This window comes from Synchiropus splendidus, chromosome 10, assembly GCF_027744825.2.
Source record: "Synchiropus splendidus isolate RoL2022-P1 chromosome 10, RoL_Sspl_1.0, whole genome shotgun sequence".
NCBI lineage: Eukaryota > Metazoa > Chordata > Actinopteri > Syngnathiformes > Callionymidae > Synchiropus > Synchiropus splendidus.
Genome location: NC_071343.1, coordinates 23,032,537 through 23,057,682, shown reverse-complemented (window position 1 = coordinate 23,057,682; position 25,146 = coordinate 23,032,537). Strand labels below are relative to the sequence as shown.

General features: G+C 43.8%; 1 protein-coding gene across 7 annotated transcripts in view; it reads right to left on the bottom strand.

Annotated features, from left to right (window-relative positions):
* The window catches only part of LOC128765614 (dual specificity calcium/calmodulin-dependent 3',5'-cyclic nucleotide phosphodiesterase 1A-like), a 49,804-nt gene extending 26,358 nt beyond the window's left edge, over positions 1–23,446 (bottom strand). The window contains exons 1-3 of one of the 7 annotated variants that reach the window (XM_053876421.1): positions 23,323–23,446; positions 22,369–22,814; positions 5,024–5,050 (exon numbers count right to left, since the gene is read on the bottom strand). In XM_053876421.1, the coding sequence (XP_053732396.1) occupies positions 5,024–5,050; positions 22,369–22,808 (467 nt within the window). In that variant the 5' untranslated portion in view covers positions 22,809–22,814; positions 23,323–23,446. The other 6 variants (XM_053876424.1, XM_053876425.1, XM_053876426.1 and 3 more) reach the window with 6 other exon arrangements.
* Positions 23,447–25,146: the final 1,700 nt, after the last annotated feature.

Sequence of the window (25,146 nt, the reverse complement as noted above, 5' to 3'; positions counted from 1 at the left end):
TTGTAGGCTCGGAAGGGACACCCTGTGTTGAGTTCTGAACCTAGGGACTGAGCAGGTACGCACTTGGGTGTCACAGTGGGGACCTCCTGCCGGGCTGCTACAGCCACTGCTGATCCTCAGTCGTCCATGGTACCATATCGCAGTGAATTTTGTGACTGGCTTACCCCCCTTGGCAGGTATGACCAAGCTGACGTTAAAAGTCATGAAATTTGTTTTGAGTTAATTAAATGATTATTTGTTAATCATCACAATTGTTATTCCAAATATGATTTTGTTCTGTGACGACCTACAACAATGATAAAAGTATAATTCTACATAATTATTTACTGCAAATACAATTACCATTTTAGTATATTTTTCACTGCAGCATAAACCTAAGGTCACAGGATGTAACCCTCGATTTACGAATGGGGCTTCACCATGGGGGAATTACTTCCAATGCACGGTCCTGGCGCCAGCGAACCTGACAGCATTTCAAGGAAAAAAAGTCTGGCAGGGTCACCGTGCATGATCTTGGATCTCCCGTGGTCTGACCCTGGACCCCACTCTGCTAGTGGAGTTAATGTGTATATGGAGTTTCCTGACAAACCTGGTAAGGCACTTTTTGAATGTGTCTTCCTCATCACGAAAGACGCACTGCTGATGCTTTCATCATATTTACGCATATGCGTCTATACATCTATCAACTGCTGCGCTCTGGCAGACACAGCTGATTATACTAAATAAAAAGCCTCTTTGATTCAAGGTTGATAAAACTAACCACTAACCCCTGTTGTGAGACTGAAAACCCAGTTTTGCAGAGAGAGTTGGACAACGTGCATATTTTCTGACCTAGGTTAATCGGCTTCTTGAAGTGGACTCCTGGAGAGCTTTTATTCAGGTGAAGTCAGGGGAATCCCATTCGATTGCTGTTTGACTGCTAAGCTCGTGCTGTGATTCTCTCATGGACAGAGAGTCGTGAACAAAAGATGACAGATGACAAAATTAAACCAAAAATAAAAAATCAAACTAAACAATGTGTCTCCGTACCCAACTATGCTACCATCCAACATTACATACTGTCATTCTACTTGTCACCTAAACATCATCCACACCGAACACACCCTTTTTTCTGAAAGAGCAATTATACAGCAAGCCATGTGTCAGGCCTACTGCTATTGTCATGGCAACCAGTCACTGTCTATAAACAAGAAAAGAAAAATGTTGCAGTTGCTGTGGTTACAGTTCTTAATGCCAGAAAGAAATGAATTAAAGAAATTTATTTTCAGGGGATTTTCCGTGTTGGTAGAACAGAGTGTAGCCAGATTAGACAATAAAATGGTTTTCTGGGCTGTCTTGTAACTGTGGTCATTGTAATAACCTATCTACAGAGACTTTGAATAGGTCTTATGGCGATGTCAACTATGTGTCAAATGGTTTTCGATCCTGTGATGGAGGAGGGGGGGGCGGTCCATGCCGTATTATGTTGTTCCACAGCACAGCCTGTGTATCAAATAGAATTTATATAAGGAAATTTAAATTTAATTGGATTTTTTTATTTAACCTATTTTTGTCTGTCACAAAAAATGTGATTTATTAATTCAGGCTTGGGGTTAAGGTTGTATTTCAGCATCCCACTGGACCAGTGGTGGCGGAGCTGCCTGAACACTGGAAAAGTGGCAGACAAATGGAATCGCTGTATATTGGAGTTTAGGGCCCGGGGCTGCCTGTTTACATTGTGGCCAGGGTTGGATTTATACCCTTCTTAATGTAATGCGGTGCTTTGTTCCTTTCTCTGATTTTATTTAAGTACATGATAATGATACGTCTTACCAACTGAGTTACTTTTGGGATAAGTCATTTTTAACTCTAACTAATTACTTTTTTAAAGTAAGATGCCCCAAGAGGTGAGCATTGGTGGATTGTTAAAGTTTGGTCATTAGGTCCTGCCAGTGGTGAGAAATGTTCCGCATTCTAAATGAAGTTAGACTCCATGTTTTCTAAAAATTACAACCCAGGGACAGCAAATCTAATGATTACAGTAATGGTCACGAGATGGAACTCCACAAAAAAGTGTTCAGGAGGTTGAGTTCCCAGTATATACTGAGAAACTTCTGTCAATGCGGTCGGAAGTTTGCTGTTTTTCTCACCGACAGGTCTGTCGGGCAGCACAAGTCACATAATTTAGACAGGGCAGTGAAATATACTTCTGCCGTATGGGACCCACTGCAGTCAATATAGTTGAGCAAGCAGAGACAAACTTTGTTGTCAAATCATCTGTAGATAAAGATGCCAAGCATGAGGCTTCAAACAACTAACGCCAATCACAGACCATTTTAAGTCACAGAGGCATCTCGTTGACACGGTCAGATTTTGCAAATTGACAAGGTAGAACCCAAGGGCAACAAATATTTCCTTACAGCCACGTGTGTTCGCCTGCCATCCTGAGGCATTGTGCTGCTGAGCTGGCTCCAGTGTTCACGGACATCGTCAATGCTTCCTTGGTGTCCTGTCATGTTCCTGCCTGCTTTAAGTCCTCCACTATCATCCCTGTTCCCAAGAAGGCCAGGATCACAGGACTGAATGATTACAGACCGGTGGCACTGACGTCTGTGGTCATGAAGTCCTTTGAGCGCCTGGTTCTCTCTCACCTGAAATCTATCACTGCTTCTCACCTGGACTCATTGCAGTTTGCCTACAGAGCCAACAGATCTGTGGACGATGCAGTGAACCAGGCCCTTCATTTCGTTCTGGAGCATCTGGACTGCCGAGGAACCTATGCCAGGATCCTGTTAGTAGACTTCAGCTCTGCCTTTAACACAATTCTTCCAGCTCTGCTTGAAGACAAGCTTCGCCAGCTCGATGTGCCTGACTCCCTCTGCAGATGGATTAAAGACTTCCTGACCAGCCGGAGTCAACGTGTGCGGCTGGGGACGACTGTCTCCGACACTCGGACCCTCAACATTGGGTCTCCTCAGGGCTGTGTTCTCTCTCCATGGCTCTTCTCCCTGTACACTAACTGCTGTACCTCCAGCCACGAGTCCGTGAAGCTGATCAAGTTTGCGGATGACACCACCATCATCGGGCTCATCTCAGATGGAAATGAGTCGGCTTACAGGAGGGAGGTGGAGCGGCTGGTGTCCTGGTGCAGCCACAACAACCTGGAGCTCAACGCCCAGAAGACAGTGGAGATGGTCATAGACTTCAGGAGAGTAACAGTTTCTATTTCCCCTCTCATGTTGGCTGGTTTAGCCATTCCTATTGTGGACTCCTTCTGCTTCTAGGAACCTCCATCACTGAGGACCTCAAATGGGAGCCAACCATCCCAGCCCAGCAGAGAATGTTCTTCCTGAGGCAGCTACGAAAACTACGACTGCCGACGAAGTTGCTGGTGGAGTTCTACACGGCCATCATCCAGTCCATCCTCACCTCCTCTATCACTGTCTGGTACAACAGTGCCACCTCCAGGGACAAGAGCAGACTGCAGCGCATCGTACGTTCTGCTGAGAAGGTGATCGGTTGCAGCCTGCCACCTCTTCAGGACCTGTATGTCTCAGAGACGTGCAGGTCAGATCAGAGCTGACCCTTCTCACCCTGGTCATGAACTGTTTGTTGCTCTTCCCTCTGGCAGGAGGATACGGTCCATCCAGACCAGAACCTCCCGTCACAGGAACAGCTTCTTCCCCTCGGCCGTCAGACTGTTGAATTCATGAACAGCCTTGTTGTTATTTTATTTTATTTATTTATTTATTTATTTTACTTTATTTTATTTTATTTTATTTTATTATTTATTTACTTTTTGACTGCACGTTATTCCAAAACACTTTCCTAGTTAGTGGCCTCCTCACTGACCATGGCAATAAATTTGATTCTGATTCTGATTCTGATTCTGTTCACAAAATGGTTGAATATTTACCTGCTCCAATTGATAGGTATGGATATATATATGTACAGGTATATACATGAAAGAGGAACAGATTGATGGAATGAAAGAAGGAGGGGAGAATCTCTGGACCGTTAGCTAATAGAAACTGAGCAGTCACTGCCCCACCAGCAGTGAGAAGCCAGGACATCTTCTGTTACCTCCTTCCATTCTTCCTCCTGGTCACCCTCATCACCTTATAATGTCATCTCCAATCCTTGTCACGCATTTCATCTCTTCACCTAACAACAGTAAGCATGTGCTTCATTTGTCACTTTGCACAGATTGATGTATTGACAATTTAGCATACGAATGATCACAGACTTTCACATAAAGGTGCATGCGCTTGATAAAGTCCGAAAAAATATAAAAGCTGTATCACAGGCTTCCATTAAGGTGTGATACTTTGAAATACACCCTTAACAACACCATAATCCTAAAACTTCTCTTACAGTATTGCCTTAAAAGAAGTGATACTTTGAAATACACCCTTAACAACACCACAATCCTAAAACTTCTCTTACAGTATTGCCTCAAAAGAGTTATGTGTGTGGACCCCCTTTAAACTCACATTGGTGGTCTGTTCTAGAAACATGCTACAGTGTTATTCTTTAGTCAATAAAATGATGCACTAATGCCACCAGGTAAAAAAAACAGCAAGGTGTATTAAAATTAGACATTTGATTCTGTTACTCGGATTAAGCATCAATAAAGCTCATTCATGTATCCCGTGAAGGATCATTGGTCCAATGACAGACGGTGAGGTGGTTGTCCAATAATCGGAGGGTTGATAGTTCCAATCCAGCTCCGGCCCAGTTGCTGTTTTGGTGTCCTTAGGCAAGACAACTAACCCACCTTGCCACTTGAATGTATATGAATCATGGTGGTGGTAGGAAGGGCCATTTGTTGCACATTGGCAACCATGCTTCCATCATTCGGGCCCAAACCATCACAGGACTGACTGAGGTATGTTTGGATAATGGTTCCTGTTGACTGTTCAAATTACGTGGATACCTAAGTTAGTGTGAAATGTCACAAATGTGCTGTGACTCTATTTGTCAAGATATTCTCTCCCACTTCCTTCCTTTAGGTGCTTGTGTGTCTTTGATGAGCTTGACTTACCTTTGTGATGTATTTTTGTACTTCTGCCTGAAAGAGATAGAAGACAAAAAATATCATTGATATAACAAAAAACAAGGCAGAGCAATAATGAATGTTGAAATCCCCACACGTATGTGCTGATTACATTTTTGTCTTACACTGCCATGGTACTTTGTTCTCTAAAATGCTGATAACTAGCCACATTAAGGGACACTGCCCGCATCATCTTGTTGTGATACATCATTAGAGCCAAAAGTAAAAATAAGAAGGAAGGAACACAAGCACATGCAAAGACTCAAGACTCGTGCAACAACTCTTAAATGGAAAACAGAACAGGATAGAACATTTGACTGGTGGTATTTTGGCCTTTTTCTGTGATGCTTTATGAGGTAATATGAGGTAATCTTTGACGAAGGACTGGAAGTAACATTAATGTTTTGAGAATGAATCTAGTGTACATGCATTATGTACAATAAAGTTTCCAGCTTCAAATGACATGGAAGTTTGTGAATATAAGCATTGTGAATAAAATTTTGAATTTGTCATTGCAAAAACAACAGGACAAAGTGTAATTATTACTACGTCTAAACAATTTCTGTCTCAAATTGCAAAAAGCAAAACTCAAAAAACGCCTGGGTGTTAAAGCAGCTGTAGGTAGCATTGAAAACATTTGCTTTTGGCGGCGCCACATGTAAATGAGTGTAATTGCAGGCTGTCGTAAAGCTGGGTCTCCGGTCCCTCACCCCATCCCACGTTTGTTTATGAGCAGAGACCATGACGAAACAGCGAACAATATTATCACAGATGGCAATATACACACCACTGTCCAGCTTATACTTGCGAAGGCAACTCTAGAAGCATCTATCATTCAACATCAGAGATGGAACTCCGTCATGCAGCCAGTGAGGAGAGGCAGGATCCAGCGAGAGGCGGAAGCAGCTGCAAGACCGACGGACCCAGATTCTAAAAGTTTAGTTTGACTGCCAGTTTCAGAATGAAGCAAAGGGGGCAGTATGAACATTTACTGACCTGTATCTTTTAGTTGAGTGTTGTAGGAGTGAATGTAGGGTGTCTGCTGTAGGTGTGCTGTTCGTGCATGTGTGTGTGTGTGTGGCCGCTGCATGCGGGAGGGGTTACCGGGTGAGTGACATCTCTCTCGGAAAAGAAGTGAAGAAGTGCCTGGTGAGTGTCCAGCTTGAAATGTGCGATTCTGTGCAGTTTGGCTGTGACAAATAAACCAAGTAACGTTCTGTCCAAGACTCGCCTCGTCCCTGTCTGAGCTCCAGCCGACGAAAGGACATTAAACTGTGGAGTGCGCGCTCCAGCCTCGGAGGTGTTGAGACCGAGCACCTTCCCTGTGACACCGACCACGGTCCGGTGCGGTGACAGGAAAGTTTTTTCATGAGAAATAAATCATTAAGAATGCACACTTGAGTACTGCAAGCTATGGACATCCGTCGTTGTGATGTTTCGTACGGGATTCTTCTGTGATAACCTGCTGAAAACATCATCGGCTCTCATCTATTTACAGCGCTGTAGAATAATGAAGACGAAGGAGCAGCGTTTTTCCTCTGGCTTTATTACATCGTGACTGTAGTGTTTCAATAAGCAGCAGACAAACAGCGATCAGAGCGTGAGCATGAAAACGTCCGTTAACATGTTTATTTCGAGTTGAGTGTGGACACAGACGTCAGAGTTAGAAACTGTTCTTCTTCAATCAGTTCCAGAACAACTGTCAGAGATGATGAAACGTGGCGCTGGTCGCGTCTCTCAGCAGCACCCAGCAGGTCTGCAGATCAGAGGACTCAACGGCAGCAGCTATAGATAGATGAGATATAACGTTGTTACACTTGTCCAAACCAGATGGACCATAAACACTGCTAATGACAGTGAATCGACTATTTTTCTGTCTGATAAATGGGAGAGGATGTTAGCCAAGGACGTTAGCCGCTAGCGGCTAATGTCGGAGCAAAAACTGTTGTAGGAGTGAGTGTGGAGTGTCTGCCGCTGTTCGTGTATGTGTGGTGTGGCCGCTGCGTGTGGGAGGGGCTGCCGGGAGATTGACGTCTCTCTGGGGAAGAAAAACGTGTAGAAGTGCCCGGTACGTGTCAAGTTCGAACTGCGAAGAAATAAACCACAAGAACGCTCTACCAAAGACTCGACTCATCCATGTCCCAACTCCAGCCGACGAAAAGGACATTAAACCCTGGAGTGCGCGCTCCAGCCTTGGAGGTGACGGAACACCTCCCCTGTGACGCCCGACCACGGTCCGGTGAGGAGGCAGGAAAGGTTTAACAAAACGTTTTGCTGGATATATCTACACTGTACCGTGATAAACGCAATAAAATAACAACAACACTTACACATTTGTTATCATCTCAAAAATAAGTTCCCTGCATTTGATAACACAACCAAGACCCGCAGTAAGCCCAAAGAATGCCTTACAGGCCTTATTAGCATCGTGGCTAATCGGTTTGGCCAGCAATATGTTCACTCTACGCTACGAGTGTGCAATATGACAAACAGCTGACAAACATCCATAACCACGTTACAACGTGAGCAAGTCATTTTCACTGGCAATTAGTTCATTGAAAAACTATTTTCGCCATACACTAAGTATATCTATCCCGTTTTAGCATCGTAGTTCACTTGTTTCGCTGCAAACATATATACACTACACTTCTATACAAACAACAAGCATATAGACATTTGTTTAATGATTTGCCAACACAACAGAGACAGCAGTGAACACAAAATTGGCTTACAAGTCAAGTAGAAACATCGCCACTTCAAAATCAGAAGAAAATTCTTTGGTAGCTCTCAGTTCTCTCCAGGTTGTGAATGCATCTATATTGACTCTCTGTCGGTTTCACGCTTTCTCTTCTTGGACTCCTCACTACGAACTATTTCTTCTGCCATGGTGTAAATTGAACTCAGCTCCCTGCCGAGGTAGCCCTGCCCCTTTGCCTTAAAGTGTTGCGGTGGAGGTGGAGTTGGGGCTGTGATGCCTCTAGCTACCCACCAGGAGAAAGTTACATACTCCAAGGGCGCGTTTAACAGAGAGCTGGAGAGTCTGACTCCGGGACTTTGGACTGTTCAAAATGAAACCTGTCATCTCAGAAAATCTGAAAATAATCTATTGATGTCCAAATACTACACGTTGTTACTTTATTGAGATTAAAAGGCTGGTCGTGCGGGTGAATCAGTTCTCAACATCAGAGGTGACTCTTCGTCATTGCAGGTTGGTCCCTTAAAATCAATTTGAACTGTGGTCAACACAGGACTGGTATCAGCGTACTAACCTGACGACACAACACCACTGATGATATAAATGGCAAAAAATGCTGAGTTACCTAATGTAACTTCAGTTCTATGAATATGTGCGAAGTTATATTAAGTTATATTGTGAACTCAGCAGGGGACACCAGAATAGTTATGTTGTTTTTTTATTGATAAATTTGAACACGGGAGGGGGCGTTCTACTCCCTCGTTTGGAGTCTGGTCCGATCCATTGCTGGGTCTCTCCCTTCCCGGGCCTTGGATACGGCCTTGCTGGGGGGAAGAGCGGTCCAGCCCGGGAGGTCTTTCCGGCACCGCCGCTGTCGCCGCCTCCGGTCCAAGGTCACTGTATCTCCACACTGCGACCCCAGTCGACGATCCTAGAAGAATGTGGTCCAGAAGTTTCTTCGTCTTCTGCATGGTCTCCATGTTGGTGATAACGTCCGCCATCGATCCGAACAGAGAGTCCTTCGTAAACGGTGCTCCGATGAGAGAATGATGCTCCCTCTCCTTAAGGATCATATGACCCAGCCAGACGTTCCTCATGGTCATCTGGATCAATGCACAAGCACGGCCGCTGGCCTTCATGACGGCCTGTGGCCTCCGGAGGAGGCCTGCCGCCGACACTTGAACCTTGTGAACGTCTTCAGCATCGAAAGTGTCCTTGGAGGCCAAGTGGTCGAGGGAGCCTGCCAGTATGGCCATGTAGTTTGCAAGGGCTCTCACTTGCATGTGGCATGCGTAGCCCTGGTCTGCAAGAATGGCTGCCAGTCAGTCATGCTCTCCTGGTGGGGTCAGCCACGGGGTACCACGAGCCTCGCGACTGCCTTCTTAAAGAGGGCATGTCGTCTAGGGGAAACATGGTATCTGGCTGGAACACTGTCACTGTCGCCTCTGTTGCTGTCTGCGTCGTTGTCATCCTCTGTGAAGAGGGACTCTGGATTCTCTTCTTCAAACACCCTCCTCTCGCCTGATGAGTTGTACTCATCCCAAGGTTTGGAGGACTTCTTGGACCTTTTTGTCTCGTCCTTGGATTTCTTGGACGTCTTGGCCGCTGTGGAAGTCCACATCTTGGACGCCGTGGTGGGAGGAGAACCAGATTCAGCTGCCTGCTGGCTGTCCACTTGCTTCTCTCACTCGTCAGCCGGAAGAGCCAGACAAGCAGGACAAGATCTCAACTCACGCAGGTGAAGTACCCAGGTGCACTTGACACACGACGAGTGGCCGTCAAATTCAGGTATCTCTGCTTTACAGACACTACAGCATTTCAATGACTCTATAATTCCAAACATCCGATGATAATGATACACTTTCAGGCTAAGTGAAAACAGCGAACAGGGGCTCTTATTGGAAGAGGTGGAGCTTTCCTGGGTGGCATTGTCAATACAGCAAATGGTGGCTCACGCTGAGGTATCTGAAATATTGTAGATTTGTATTTAGCTGCTGAATAAGTGTTGACAAAACTCTTCATCAGTAAAACACTTGTGTGTTACTTTTACATTGTAATTACTGTCAAGTACTGGAACATTTACGTAATTAGCTAAATACAGAAAGTGATGTGAGCTTCACCGGAAATCATGTGAACGAGAAGGCAATACCGAAACAACGGAACCAAAGAAATGCGTTGTTCAGTAAATACATCTCACCTCAAGTGCAGATGCCTTGCTGCTCTTGTCAATTGCTACAGGGCCACTCAAATTGAAATAAGTGCCTGATCTATTGAATCGGAATTGTGTCAATACAAGCAAAACACGTGTAATTACGAACATGACCGATTTTGAAAAATATAATCTCCCTCCAAAGCCAAGGCAAAGGTTTTTTACTTTTACTTTCATTTACTAATTGGTGGCAATAAAACGTCATATTTTAAAAACTTAAAAAAGCTAAAAAAGCTTTAACGTGTTTCCATTATTTTGTCCAACGCCTGTATACTGCTAAGCGCAAATAAAAAGAAAATCTGAACAGTGTTTACAGTGTATTTGCATATTAAAATTAACACATAATATATACTACTAAGTGTGAAATAAAAAAGTATTAACAGTGTATTCACATAAGCAGGTTATTGCACTGAAGGAGTTATTGCCCATAAGTCCAGGAATACCAGCTGACATTCATAGGGAGGAGTTGTACAGTTTGATGGCCACAGGTAGGAAAGATTTCCTGTGGTGCTCTGTGTTGCATCGTGGTGTAATCAGTCTGGTGTTGCAAGAACTCAGTTGCTTAATCATGACATTATGGAGTGGGTTGGACACACAGTCCAGGATGTCCTTGACTTTATGAAGCATTTATTCTCCTCACTGACACATCAGTCAGTGAGACCAGCCTCACTTCCACGTCTGTGGCCCTGCAGATCAGTTTGTCTGTTGGCGTCCACCACCCTCAGCGTGCTGCCCCAATATACCACAGCACAGAGGACAGCACTGGCCACCACAGACTCATAGAACATTCTGAGCATGGTCCTGCAGATATTGAAGGACTTCAGCCACCTTAAAAAATAAAGGCGACTCTGGCCCTTCCTGTAGAGAGTATCAGTGTTCTTCTTCTACCCCTAGATATTTGTTGTCCTCCACAGTGTCAACACTGACCCACTGAATGACAACCAGGATCACAGGTAGCTTGGTCTCCCTCATGTCCACAACCAGTTCTTCAGTTTTTGTCACATCCAGCTGTAGATATTCCATTCGCACCATGTGGCAAAACTGTCCACAACAGCCCTGTTTTCAGTCTCAGCATCCTTACTAATACATCCAACTACGGCAGAGTCATCCGAGAACTTTTGAAGATGACAGGTCTCAGTGCAGTAGCTGAAGTCCGTGGTGTAAAGGGTGAAGAGAAAGGGAGAAAGAACAGTCCCTTGTGGGGCCCCGGTGTTAATGACTATGTTGTCTTGCAGACGCGCATACTGTGGTCTTCTCGTCAGGTAGTCTACTTGCATTGCTGTCATTTTCTCACTTAGTAGAGCCAGACAGATGGTGTTAAAAGCACTTGAAAAGTCAAAGAAAGTGATTCTCACGGTACTTGTTGTCTCATCCTGGTGAGTATAGACACGGTTAAGCAGATAAATGATGCCGTCCTCAACTCCAAGTCTGGGATGATAGGCAAACTGTAGGGGGTTAGCTGGTTCAAGACAAGTCTCTCCAGAGTCTTCATGAGGTGCTAAGTCAGAGCCATGGGCCTGTAATCCTTTGAGCCAGCAGGACACAGGCTTTTCAGTACCAGAACAAGGCACGACGTCTTCCACAACACAGGAACCCTCTGCAAGTTCAGACTCGAGCTGAAGACATACTGGAGGACTCCACAGAGCTGGGTGGCACAGGCTTTTATCACCCTTGGGCTAACACCGTCAGGTCCTGCAGCTTTGCCTGCATGAAGCTTCTCCAGTTTTCTTCTGGCCCCCTTAGCTTTGATGTTCACTACAAGGCCATAGGGAGGAGGTGTGAGGAGATGAAAGGCTGTGAGGCAGGGGAGGAGCTGGATGAGGTGGCAATAGAAGAAGAATCGAAGAACCAATTTTGTTTGTTTGCCTGCTCCACTCTGCCCCGGCTCACATGTTGTCGGATGGCCCAAGACCAGTGATGGTCCTCATCCCTCTCCAGACTTTTTGATGTTGTTTTGCTGGATTTTCCCCTCCAGCTTTTTGTTGTACTCCTCCTTCACCTCTCTAGTCTTCAGCTTCAGGTGATCCTTCTCACCTCCTCTTTAATGCCATCCCTAAAAGTTGTCATTCAGAATGACTTTTGTCACCCGTGGTTTATTGTTTGGGTAGCATTTGACAGTCGCACCTGGGACAATTGAGCCCACACATATGTTTATGTAGCCAGTAACGCACTCTGTGAGTCCGTCCAGGTCCCCTTCATTCGGCTCACAGAGTGCCTCCCAGTCCGTGACTTCAAAGCCCTCACATAATGATTCCTGAGCCTCCTTCGTCCACCTCCTCACTGTCCTGGTGGTTGCAGGCTGGCTCTTCAGCAAGGGCACATAGGAGAGGGTGAGATGCACCAGGTTGTGGTCTGACCTGCCAAGTGGGTGGAGGGGAGATGACCTGTATCACATTAGCATACAATAGTTCCAGAGTCCTCTTCTCTCTGGTCTGACAGGTCACAGATTGCAAAATCTTGTCCCTGGTGACAAGATAGCATAAATGCACTCGGGTGTCTAGTCTGCCGCTGGGCTATCACGGTGAGAAGGGCTTCACTCACTGATGTCGGGTTGGTGGAGGGAGGGATACAAACAGCGACAATGACCGCATGGGAAAACTTGCATGGCAGATAATGTGGGCGCAGACCAACAGCAAACAGTTAAATGTTAGGGCTACATATCCGCTCCTTGATGGTGATGTGCGCAGGGTTACACCACCGGTTGTTGACGAGAACGGCAAGCCCCCCTCCTTTCCACTTACTTGGTGCTGTTTGTCATCGGGAATATCCAGGTGCATTCATGTTTCCGTAAAACACATTAAAGTACACTCCCGGTACTCAGTCTGACTCCTGGCAAATGCTGTTAGTTCCACCATTTCGCCAACAGATGACCTCACGTTGCCCATGGTAACGGAGGGGAGATTGGCAGGTAGTGTTGTAGTCAGGACCACAACAACCGAGACCAAAACATTGTCAAGACTGGAGAGTATCAATGCCAACACAAGACCAAGATATTTGTAGATCAAAGATCAAGGTGAAACCAAGCTCTCGGGTTGTCGAGACTGAGACAAGACCAAGACATTGTATATATGGCACTAGCTGCATTGTCTCTTATATTATCGAGTCAGCCAATAACTTTCTGGTCACAAGATTTTTTTTTTTTAGTTACTTGTCCAAGTCAAACAAAAAAATGAAGAAACACTCTATTTTGTCATCAGTTGTTTATGTTTTTAAAAATATTCTAGTCTTTCTAAAGGTTAAAAAAAAAACCCTAATGTTTCAGTTACTTTTAGGTTACGAATGAATTTACATTATTAGTTTTCATGAATGAACGTGTGAGCAGGACAAAATTACTTCAGCATCAGCTGTGATATTTAGATCAGACCTAGACTGCGCCATACGTTTGGGCCTTCATGAAGTTACTACTCAACACTAATACACACATACACAAGTGCAAAATGGACTGTAACACACAACCAATTACAGAAATAAAAAAAAAAAGAGTGAGTCATACAAAAATGACTGACAACACAAAACAAACACACACACACACACACAGAAAGGACTTTACACAGACACAAATTAACACACACAACGACATGCAACGACTAAAAAAAATAGAGATGGTGGAAATAAGTTGCAGATATTAGAAGAACTGTTCTTCACTCTGCTCCTTTTCGATCTCTGTATCATGTAATGTTGGTTTCACACTGCCCATCCTGTCTCGAGACAAAGTGCTTTCGGCTCAAAAGTCCGACATGTGAACACAAGCGAGTCGGCTTTTGGTCGCGGACTTGATCCCAGCAGGAGAGCTGCTAGATGCCGGAAACTACGTGTACAGCGCGACTCCACACAAACATGACAAATTCCAGGCAGCAAAGGGTCTGATCACTGTCTGGGCGAACAACATTGTTCAAAAACAACTTCGCAAACTCCCTGAACAGTGAGGTGTGCAGCTGCAGCAGCAGGAGACTGGTGCAGGGGAATTGGAGCGCAGCGGTCCGGAACTGCGTCCGTGTGCAGGTATTTGATAACTCACAGGTTTTCGCCTTTACTAGGCTGATAAACATCTGATTTTATTGACAGACTGATTTACTTAAATGAATAATGCCGCACTCTACAGTAACCGACATGCCAACCGAGCCACATGCAACTCCTGTGGAAAAGTTAGTCATTTCACCAACGTTTATCGATCTGGCCGAAAGGAAGTACGTGAGGTACCGATAAACGAACTGACTGTGCTGCATATGACTGATGCTGCGCAAAGCAAAATTCCCTGTACAGTGCACATTGACGCTCATAGTTGATACTGGTTCATCAGTTTCTATTCTTCCTGTTAACGTGTGCCAGAGCCTCTTTCCTACGTGTGAACTAGTCACCCCAACTGTGTCTCTATGCACATACTCAAAGGACAAGATACCAGTTGTAGGATGTCTACATGCTACAGTGACTCATAGTGGTCACTCAGCCCCCTGTTCATTTATGGTGGTTGAATCAGGTGCAGCCCTACTTGGGTTAAACTTGTTTGTTGCATTGGATATGTGTATTAATGGGAACACAGTAATGCCACATACAGCATACAGTGATCTGCCCACAGTTCCACTTGCAATGCCATTATCTGATGCAGGGGCTGAGGTACAAGAGGTTGGATGCGCAAAAGGGTTTGTGCACAAAATTCCACTGAAACCAAATGCCATTCCAGTACTGCAGGAGACTTCCTTTCTCTGTGAGACAGGCTGTTAGTGAGGAACTCAAAGCGCTCCAAGACAGCGGCATCATTGAACGAATTGATGCATCTCCACGGGTCTCTCTCATTGTTGTTACTCAGAGACGAGGTGGAGGAAAACCTTGAATGTGCGTAGATTTGAGAGAACCAAACAAAGCTATTGTCTGTGACTACTACCCCTTACCGCACATGGACGAATTGCTAACCAACTTACGTGGGGCCAGTATGTTCTCTACCATTGATCTTGCTTCTGCTTCCCACCAGATGTTGCTTCACTCAGAGAATCGCGACGTCACTGCATTTATCACACACGAAGGCCTTTTTCGTTTGTGCCGTGTTCCATTTGGCCTGGCTTCTGCACCATTAGCATTTCAAAAAATGATGTCCACCATATTGTCTGGCATGTCAGGTGGCCAAGCTTACCCTGATGACATCATATGCTATGGCATTACCAAGAAGGGCCATGAAGTCCAACTTACAGAGAGTGCTGTATGCCTTAAATGAGGCAGGACTGAAGTTGAACATGCACAAATGCAAGTTCAGTCAGTCCTCCTCGTCATTTTTAGGACACACTATATCCAAAGATGGTATTCAACCAGATAAGGACCGTGTGAGAGCAGTTGTTCATGCACCTGCCCCACATGACATGTCTTCCCTCAGATCCTTTCTTGGTTTTACATTGTGGTACAGTCAGTTCATTCCTGCTTTTGCGACTGTTGTTGAACCATTACATGCTGCTGTTAGGAACTCGACTGACTCAAACTTCATGTGGTCAGCTGAGGCTGAGTCTAGTTTTGCTGAAATCAAAAGACTGATATTGGAGAGTCCTTCTTTGGCACGATATGACCCTGCACTGCCTACTCAGGTGACCACTGTTGCTTCTGACTATGGGTTGGGTGCTGTACTCATTCAGATTCACCCGGACAACAGTGAGAGAACCGTTGCCTTTGCGTCTCGAACACTTTCAGCTGCTGAAAGAAAGTGCTATTATTGAACGTGAAGCTCTAGCATGTGTTTGGGTTGTAGAGCGGTGGAGAACTTACTTGTGGGGTCGACACTTCACACTCCGTACTGATCACCAAGCACTTGCATCTCTACTTACATCAAAAGGTTCTGGTCAGGCTAGTTTGAGAGATGCCAGATGGTCTGCTAGATTGCTTTGCTTTACATATGACATTGCGTACCATTCTGGCAAACTGAATGTGACAACCCATTGTCTGTCCCGGCTTCTACAGGAGTTTCCAGATATGGTTGCAGCTGTGTTCCATGAATCTTCTCATGCTGTGTCTGAGTTCAGTGCAGCGTGTGACACATGCCTGAACTGACACAACTAAGACAGCAGATTCAGACAGGTTGGCCAAAATGCAAAAAGTACGTCTCTGCTGAGCTTGCTCCATACTTCCTGGTTAGAGATGAACTGGCTTTGGTAAACTTTGTTATTATGAGGGGCTGGAATCGCTTCGTAGTTCCTATTTCACTCAGGTCCAGATTGGTAGGTCTGGCGCTTGAGGGACACCAAGGACTGGTACGTACAAAACAGAGACTTCAAGAGCTTTATTGGTGGCCTAGGACGGATGACCATGTTCACAATGTCATAGCTTCATGTGTGCCATGTCAGTACTCTGATAAGACTGCAAGGACTATAACAGCGCCACTTATGCCTGTAGATCTGCCAAGTAGACCTTCGGAAAAGGTTGGCATTGACATCATGGGTCCTTTTGATCATGCTTCATGGGACTGCCGCTATGCCTTAACACTTGTTGACCACTACAGTAAATGGCCTGAAGTGGCATTTGCACCAACTGTCACTTCTGAAGTAGTAATTCAGTTTCTAACTACTGTGTTTAGCCATGAAGGGAACCCTTCCTTCCTGGTTTCTGACAATGGATGTCAATTCACCTCTCATGCATTTTTTTGAGGGAGATGGAAATAAAACACCTACGCTCTAGTGTGTATTATCCAAGAGCTAATGGTGCTGTTGAAAGGTTCAATAGAGTTCTGAAGGAATGCTTACAGACTGCTGACAAAATGCACAGACCGTGGAAAGCGTCTGTGAGTTCTTACAAAACTATCGTGCCACACAGCATGCCACAACCGAAGCTACACCATTTGAGCTTCTGCGGTACAGAAAAATGCGCACAAAACTGAATATACTCCCATCGCCAAACAAAGTCAGAACGCACACACAGGTGAAGGACACAGTGAAACAGAAACAACAGAAGAGTAAAGGATACACAGACAGAATTAGAGGACACCAACTTTCAAGCAAATGACACGATACCTGTCCGGATCATCTAGATTCACTGATCCTCTGAGTGTCATTGAGAAAGTAGGACCTAATACTTATTTGTTAAGTGATGGCCAGAAATGGAATGCCTCTAAACTTGCATTCTTTCCTCAAGAGACCTTGACTTGTACAAATACTGAAAATGGTTAAGTGCTTTCGTTAGATAAGTGACAACAGGTGTCAGTGCAAGTTGCAGATCACTGATGTGCAGTTGAGGTGATTTTAAAGTTCTATGTACTGTTCGTAACAGGTTTAGGAAATGAGATTTGTAGAAAAGGTTGACTATCAAAGAAGATTGTTTTTTTGTTTGATTTCAAGACTATACGTGTTTAATATTACTCATGACTTGAGATGATTGATATGTCATTAGAGTATGCCATTCTATTTTCAAGAAAATGTTTTACTTAGTTATTAGAAGTAATTCCTTTAAGGAAAGGGGAAATGTTGTGTTGTGTGATATATTTGAATGCCAAAGGGGCACTACTCGAACTGACCTTTCTATTTATGTATGTGATTGTATGATGAGAAGAAGAAGTGTGAGAACAAAAAATAAAATGTGACTTAAGCAAAGTGAAGCTCTCCGGGTACTTTCTTTAATACAGAGCACCACAAACCTCCCTCGGAAGCAGTGCATTGAGGTGGTCTGTGCTGTGACACCTTTTGGTCATCATTTTGCAAATGGTGGTTTGTTGGGTGAGGTGTGATGTTTCTGTGAGAAGAGATTCGAGATGTGATTCTGGGACAATGGCCGAGGAACTGCCGATAATATCTACACCATAGTATAAAGAAGCTAGAGAGAAGCTAGAGAACTTGTGAAAGCGGATGGGGGATATAAGCTTGACTTCCTTGATGTCTCTAAATATATATATATATATATATATATATATATATATATATATATATATATATATATATATATATATATATATATATATATATATATTTTTTTTTTTTTTTTTTTTTTTTTTTTTTAATGATTCACACATCAGGAAAGACCTCCCTCCCCTTTCAGCAGGCATTGGTTAGAAATATCCTCCGAGTATTTCAAATCTGTGGATACAAGTCAGTGCCTGTAACAGAGTCTGGTATCATGACTGTTGGAATTATACTGAACTGTTGACTGCATTTTCTGAAAGTAAAAATGATCTCTTTCAAACTCACACAGTTTAAAATAAAACGCAGACTGATTCAACATAACTTGTATGATAAGGAATAGCTGAGTCACTCGTTTGAACTAATACTGAAAACTAAAACTATTTATTTCTTCTGTTTTACCCTTCAATTGCTTGACCCCATTTCTGCAAACTGAGAGTATTTCAAATATCAATATCAAATATCTGTTTTAAACAGACCCAATGGTGTATGAGTTGGATAGCTGTGTCATTTGAACTGGTACTGAAAACTAAACATGTTTATTTCTTCTGTTTTATCCTTTAATTGCTTGACCCTTTTTCTGAAAACAGAGAATATTTCTCAAATAATCCCGAACTGTTTGACTACATTTGAAAATTCTGAAAATATTTCTTGAGTAAGTAAAAGTGATCTGTTTCAAACTTATACATGGTTTAAAAGAAAACACAGATTGATTCAACAAAAACTCACATGACTTATCCATTCTTTGATTGACCTTATTTCTGAAAACTGAGAGTACTTCTCAAGCAAGTAGAAATTATTTGTTGTAAACATGTTGGATAGCTGTGTCATATGAACTATTAGTGTCATATGAACTATTAGTAACTAAAAGTGTTTCTTTCTCCTGTTTTATCTTTTTAGTGATATTTGGAAAAAACGTGTTTCATAAGATGTTAAATAACTTCTAAATGTTTAAACCAGAGATAATATTGTAGCTACTTACACTTTTGACTATTTAGTCTAGAATACAGAAGCAGATCGATCATTGATCATTGAAACGATCTCAATTTAATCTTTTTTTTTCCCACCACCAAGGGAACAATGAAGCAACAGCAACCCCCACACAATGACAGGGCCTGTTCCCACTCTGTGGTTGACCATTTATGGCTGCACCAAGGATGCATCTTTCCTTCTTTTTGTTGATGTTTATTATATGTTGTATTTTTAATTATTGTACAATAACTAGGGGGAGGGATCATAAAGTCCACCTGTTGTCAGAAATAATTGCACAATCATAAATCAGTCCAATGTTGACACATTGGTGTCGAGCCCATCTCTCTATCATTACCAGCCAGCGGTTTGTAGAGTACAATATATAGCGGTTATGTTTTTGTTATGTTTGACACAACACTCTGTTGCTGTACTGCTCTCGGCCAGATGAAAGTCTAGCCATTTGCCAATGTTTATGACAGGATTGTGGAAAATCAGACACTTTTCTTGGCTTCAACATTTACTCATGTCTGTACTTTCTTATTCATATTCTCTTTTGTTTGGCTGCCAAATAGTTATCAACAGAAGAAGCTGTTAGGTCTGTTGACTAGAGCAGCCTTCGCCAGACGGCCACTCATGTGTTTGTTGGTTCCGTTTTCCTTTTGATCGCTCATGTGGAGTGAAATCAGACACACCAACACTGTTGATCCCAGCTGGCAAAAACAGTCAGCATGGTCTGTAATAGCTCATCCAGTGATAGCTTGTAGGATTTCCCTTATGCAAGCGGACCTCCATGGCTTGTCATAGCCAGACGCGTCAGGCAAAATCCACACAAGACTCCAACCACAGAAGCCAGCTACTTGATATGCTTGGATGCTCATTAGTACAGAATGTCAAAACATATGTACAAACATATATTTGATTAGGACTGTCCTGCTCTTTAGCCACTGGGAGGGGGATAAAATGAGACTGGGAAATAATGGCACCAAAGACCAATGGATGCAGTAGAGAGCTGACAAGTTGTCTGGCTGTTGCAGTTGAGGTTATTTATTATCCCACCATTACCTTGTATTACCACAATGGTGTCAAAGTGTTGTCACTTTAACACCATTGTGGCAAAGTTGTGTCAATCCATTTCTTCACCATCCGTGATGCCCCTCCTGGGTCACATGGCGCCAGCCCACGCCTTGATCCAACTGGGTTGTCTCAGCATGAGATCGCACGTCAGCCCTATACAGATGCCCATAGAGATAATCTCCTAGGTATTTGGGAAGCTATGACCGATCCCCCCGTCAACTGTCTGGAACTGATGGCATTTCAAGTGGTTCTCTTCCACTTCAACCCCTTTCTGCATCAAGCACATGTTCAGGTCAGATCCAACGGGTACCACAGCCATAGCCTATGCCAACCACCAGGCAACTGCCAGTGTGGCAGCAAATCCAAGCATCTCCAACTGATAGCGGCCAATGTGTGGACATGGCATCACTAAGCGCTTGCCACATCGCAGACCAGCTGTCCAGCAGTGGCCAAGAGGAAGAGTGGTCGGTGATAAGGGCTATGCAGGACCTCCAATAACTCCGTCCTCATAGGCCCTTTCATATAGTATAGGCCTCTTGCGTGTGTTCTTAGCTAGAAACTGTCGAGAGAAGTTGCAATCCAGGTAGACACAAATCCAGGATTGGAGGCTACGGTGTGACCACCACGCCACCTGCAGGATTCCCTGAATGCTGTGGGACAATTAGTTGTTCGACGTTCAATGTTCAGCTTGATCACTAATCCCATCCCTCCATCTGTTTCTTTCTCAGCTACGCCAGGCGGGACAGGCTTGTATATCGGAACCCCTACAAGAACACTTATTCACTTAGGCTGTTGTAGGTTGCCCGAGGTTGGAGTCAGGCGAACTCCTTCTGGCCTTCCACCTCTCCACAGATGACCAATAAGAAGTTAACTTTTTGATGGTAGGTTGATGTCGTATGTTTCGTATTTTTTAATGGGTTTATATTGGATTAGCTTTTTCATAATATAACTTTTTTCTGTAATAATTTTTAAAAATTGTGAGGAACGCATTGTATTGACTTAGTAATATAGACAAGAATGTCGTTGGCATATAGTGACACCTTATGGACGACACTATTTCTTATAATTCCTTCAATATGTTCATGTTATGCCCAACACATGCCTAACTCAAGGGCCCGACACTTGATCAGAACTAAGCCAATTGAAAAACAAGAAGAGCGATGTGAAGGTGCTCTTTGTAGATACTACAATACTGCCTTCAATACTAAAGTCACTCCCTCTCTATAAATGGAGAATAGGTGGAAAGTGTTCCTAGCTTCAGATTCTGGGAAGATCAAGACCAACTTCTTAACCATATAAGAAACAATCCGGACAAGCAGCTGCTGGCGGTCGACCACTCTTCTATAGAAAACATAGACCTATGTTGACCTATTGTCTCAGTGAGTTGGACACAAACTCCATTGCATCAGGACAGGAATGCCTTAAAGCAGGGGTAGACAATTCGCTCAATAAAGGGCCTTTCTTCCAGCCAATCGAGAGGGCACCGTTTCACCAATCAGGTGTCAGAAAAATGTTATCAGTTGATTGTCGTCAGTTTGGTGTCCTTTGTTTCAAATGAAACCTCATTTGTTAAACTGTGCTTGACTGGTTGGAATAACAACCTTCATCATCCATGTGAGGACTGGATTGCCCTGGTCTGATTTAAGGTTGCACACATCATCGGTGCCTATCCCGGTGCACATGCCAGAGGGAGAGATATTTTTTTTACCCTGGATTAGCTCACATACACATTGTCTCCCTTAACCACAGCATCCTTGAAAAATGCATTAATAGGCATAATATATAGCTGAAAAATAACTGAAAGCAAAATATAAGGCTACCAATACAGACATCTTTGCCTGTTCCCAGCTATTTAAATGCCTTCAGTGGCAGAAAGCTCTGTTGACTGTTCTTTCGAGGAATTTAAACAGTCTTATTCACAGTCAATTAAATGCAATTGTTTGTACGTAAATGCTGGGCTTCTCTTGTTAAGCTGAGACTGGGCTCATTCTCTTAATTACTTATTTAACTTTGCCATGGATCAAAACAAGATACCTATACATCGCTCAGACTCCACAGACCTCTCTCTCATTCTCACCGGCCTCATCTCCTTTGTAATGACATTGAGACCGTTTGAATGGTTATTGGACTTTAAACAGTTATTCAAGATTGCTACACTTTTCCTCTGCCCTCCCTCAGTCTTGATCTCTGCAGAGTTTGCTGCATCACAACACTGCGCCGTCTCCATGGCAACAAGCGAGCACAAGAAGGCGGGCAGTTTCACATCTGCAGCTGCAGCCTCCGATTATAGAAATGTTCTAATGGTCCCTGCTGTTAGCTTGTTTACATTTATTTCTTGGGAGACAGAACAGAACCACAACTTACCCGAAAGCATAGACACACACCCACATGCACACACACATATGAGTACGCACTAGAGCCAGTGATTCTGCATCACCACAGCAACAAAGATGTGTCTGTCAGCAAGAATTACATGGTCCTCGTCACAATTATTGAAATGGTATCAAGGGCTACTCACATTCCTTTCAACCGAAGCAGGACCTGGTTGTTGTAGTTCTGATCCAAGGGTTCCACAAAGTCTTGTTCTATCTCTGCCTGCGGTTGGAGGTCTTCCGTTGGATGCCCATCCTGCTGCACCTCCTCAGTCTGTGACATCTCCTGAGTGTGAGCCTCTTCTGGAGGAACCTCTATGTCAGTGAATTTGTCAGTCAAAATGTCTTGCAGCTTTCGACTCTCCCCATCAGCTTGATCACTCTCTTGACTCTCACCTGCAGCCTGCATCCCCTCTGTCTGCTCCTGAACTTCCTCTCCCGCCTGCACATCTTTTTGTACCTCCTCAATGAGAGTCTGTTTCAACTCATTGTCCAACTCTTTGTCATAGTCCATCTCCACTCCTGCTTGGGGATCCTTCTTCTCCACATCTAACACCTGTAACTCCTCAACCTCCTCTCCCTCCATGACACTCTGGTGGAGGAGAAGACAAGGTTGTGATGAAGTTGCTTGAAAGAGTTGCGTCCTGGAATTCAGTCCCTCAGTCCCTTTGTGACATGTAGCCACTGATGCCTGGCACAGCAAGGATCACTGCTATTCTGCAGAACTTCATTAAAACTTCCTTGACGGTCATCCAACAGCCAATAAAAATCTGACAATCCTTCAGAAGAGCAACTGTTGAGATTAAAGGCTGTATGTTTAACGTGCAGGAGAGAAGACTGACTGCAAGAGTCACCCTTCACTTAGGCACAGTAGCTGCAGAATGATCCTGCTGAATGTCCCTCGGCATCACCCTAGCAACACAGAGAGGAAATCGACCAGCAATAAAGACAGAATGGAGTGAGCGAGTGAGAGAGAAAGAGCAAGCGGGATGAGCAATGGAGGGACAAAGGAGATGCAGAGAACATTGCGCTGCGTTTCCTAGGCAACTCAAAAACCGTTGCTCTGAGTGATGGAATCCTAAAGAGGACTGACTTCCCACCTCTTCCAGCTTCGCATCCTTTCTCTCCTCAACTGCTAATTTCCCGTTTGAACAGACTTGATCACACTCAGAAACACACAACGTCAGGCACACACGCACACACACACACACGCACACACACACACAGGAGTACTTTCTTTGTGTAGATGATGACGTAATGCATCTAAAAAAAACAGCAAAAATCTAGTCATGTGGCAGACAGTGAGAAGCCCTGCTGGTGTCACCTAGAGCCTGATTAAGGCATTACACACGTTGTTTGTATTATTATTGCTTGTGTGTGTATGACCAGATGAGTGGTTTGTTGCTCTTGAATGTGATTTCCAAAGACAATGATTCCATTTTGTTCCTTTTGATCACAACACTCAAATATTACATGATATATATAATAGGTTTAGTTTGTTAAAATATAAAATTGAACTGTAACTCTATGTAGTTTAATTTCATGCAAATTACACCCTGGTGTCCTCATAATAAGCATTGGCATACAGCAAAGCAGAACCTCTGATCATGTGCAATGCAGGGTTCAAGGTGGTCCAACACATGGAAAATAAAAGGTAGATAATGCAAATGAGGTTTTCAACATAAGTGATGCACCAGTTTGATAGAGTCTTTCTTGTTAGGCCTCAATTGTGCTCTTAATGGTCCAACCGGCTAATCCAACCCAGCGGTTTATCGTCGGAGAACAATGACAAGTTTGCCGAACTGGGTGGCGGAAAGTGGTGGAGGAAGATTCACGAGCATAGGAGCGACTTTGCCTCGGTAAAGACTTGCAATCAACATGAAAAACAGGAAAACCATCTCAGGGTTTGTTGAGTGAAGAACGAGAAAAGTGATGTTCAATATCATACCAAGTCTGTGCTCTGTTCCATCCGGCGCTCAGGGAACACCATTCAGACCATATTTCGTAGGCAGAATCATACCCACGCTGATTCATGGGAGAAATCCACTGAAAATGTTGCCTCTCCCTCCTGATCAAGGTCCAATCATCATCTGAATCATGATACAGTGTGTAATCCATATGGAAAAATCAACAACAGAAAAATCAACAAGTGGTAATATTTCAATCCATGAAAGAACTCGAGTCTGCACTCATCTGAGGCTCTGAGTGCAAAGGCTTGCCCTGATCCCAATGTTTCCGACGGTCTCTCCTTCCTCAGGCGTGGCCAATCCCCTGCAAGCATCACTAAACAGTCAGAAATGACTGTATGAACTGGAGAACACAGCATCATGGGTAAAGAAAGGTGCGGTCATGGATCATTACAAATGTCAAATAAACCAAATAAAAAAACACATAAACCAAGAGACAAGGTGGAGGAGATATCCCCCTGCATAAATAAAACTGAGCAAGCTGTCTCTGACTTTACTAAAGCAACAGTGATGGCAAGGAGCACAAGCATCGTTGGTACCTCGTTGTTTGCAAGAACAGGTGTCTTATACGTCACATCACTTTCAATTTATTACAAGTTGCAGCACACTAGAGGTGTCATTTCACATCATGTTGTTGTCTTGCACTTTCTTGTTGCACCTTGAAATTTTTTCCGCCACTTGTGTTGGTTTGTATATTTCTTTTGGACTAACATTGAAAATTGAGAAAACCTATTTTTGTCAAATTTCTAATCATCACGATAAAATTTCATGCTGTTTCCAATGTAGTTCAATGTACTCCTCTTCTCCAAGTCAACAAAAGTTGACTTTGAAGTGAAACCACATGAGATCAAGTGCAGCCACTATGGTGCGTAGAATATACATACACACATACATCATCAATTAACCACCACTTAATCCTGTTCAGGGTTGCGGGAAGTGCTGGACCATATCCTAGCA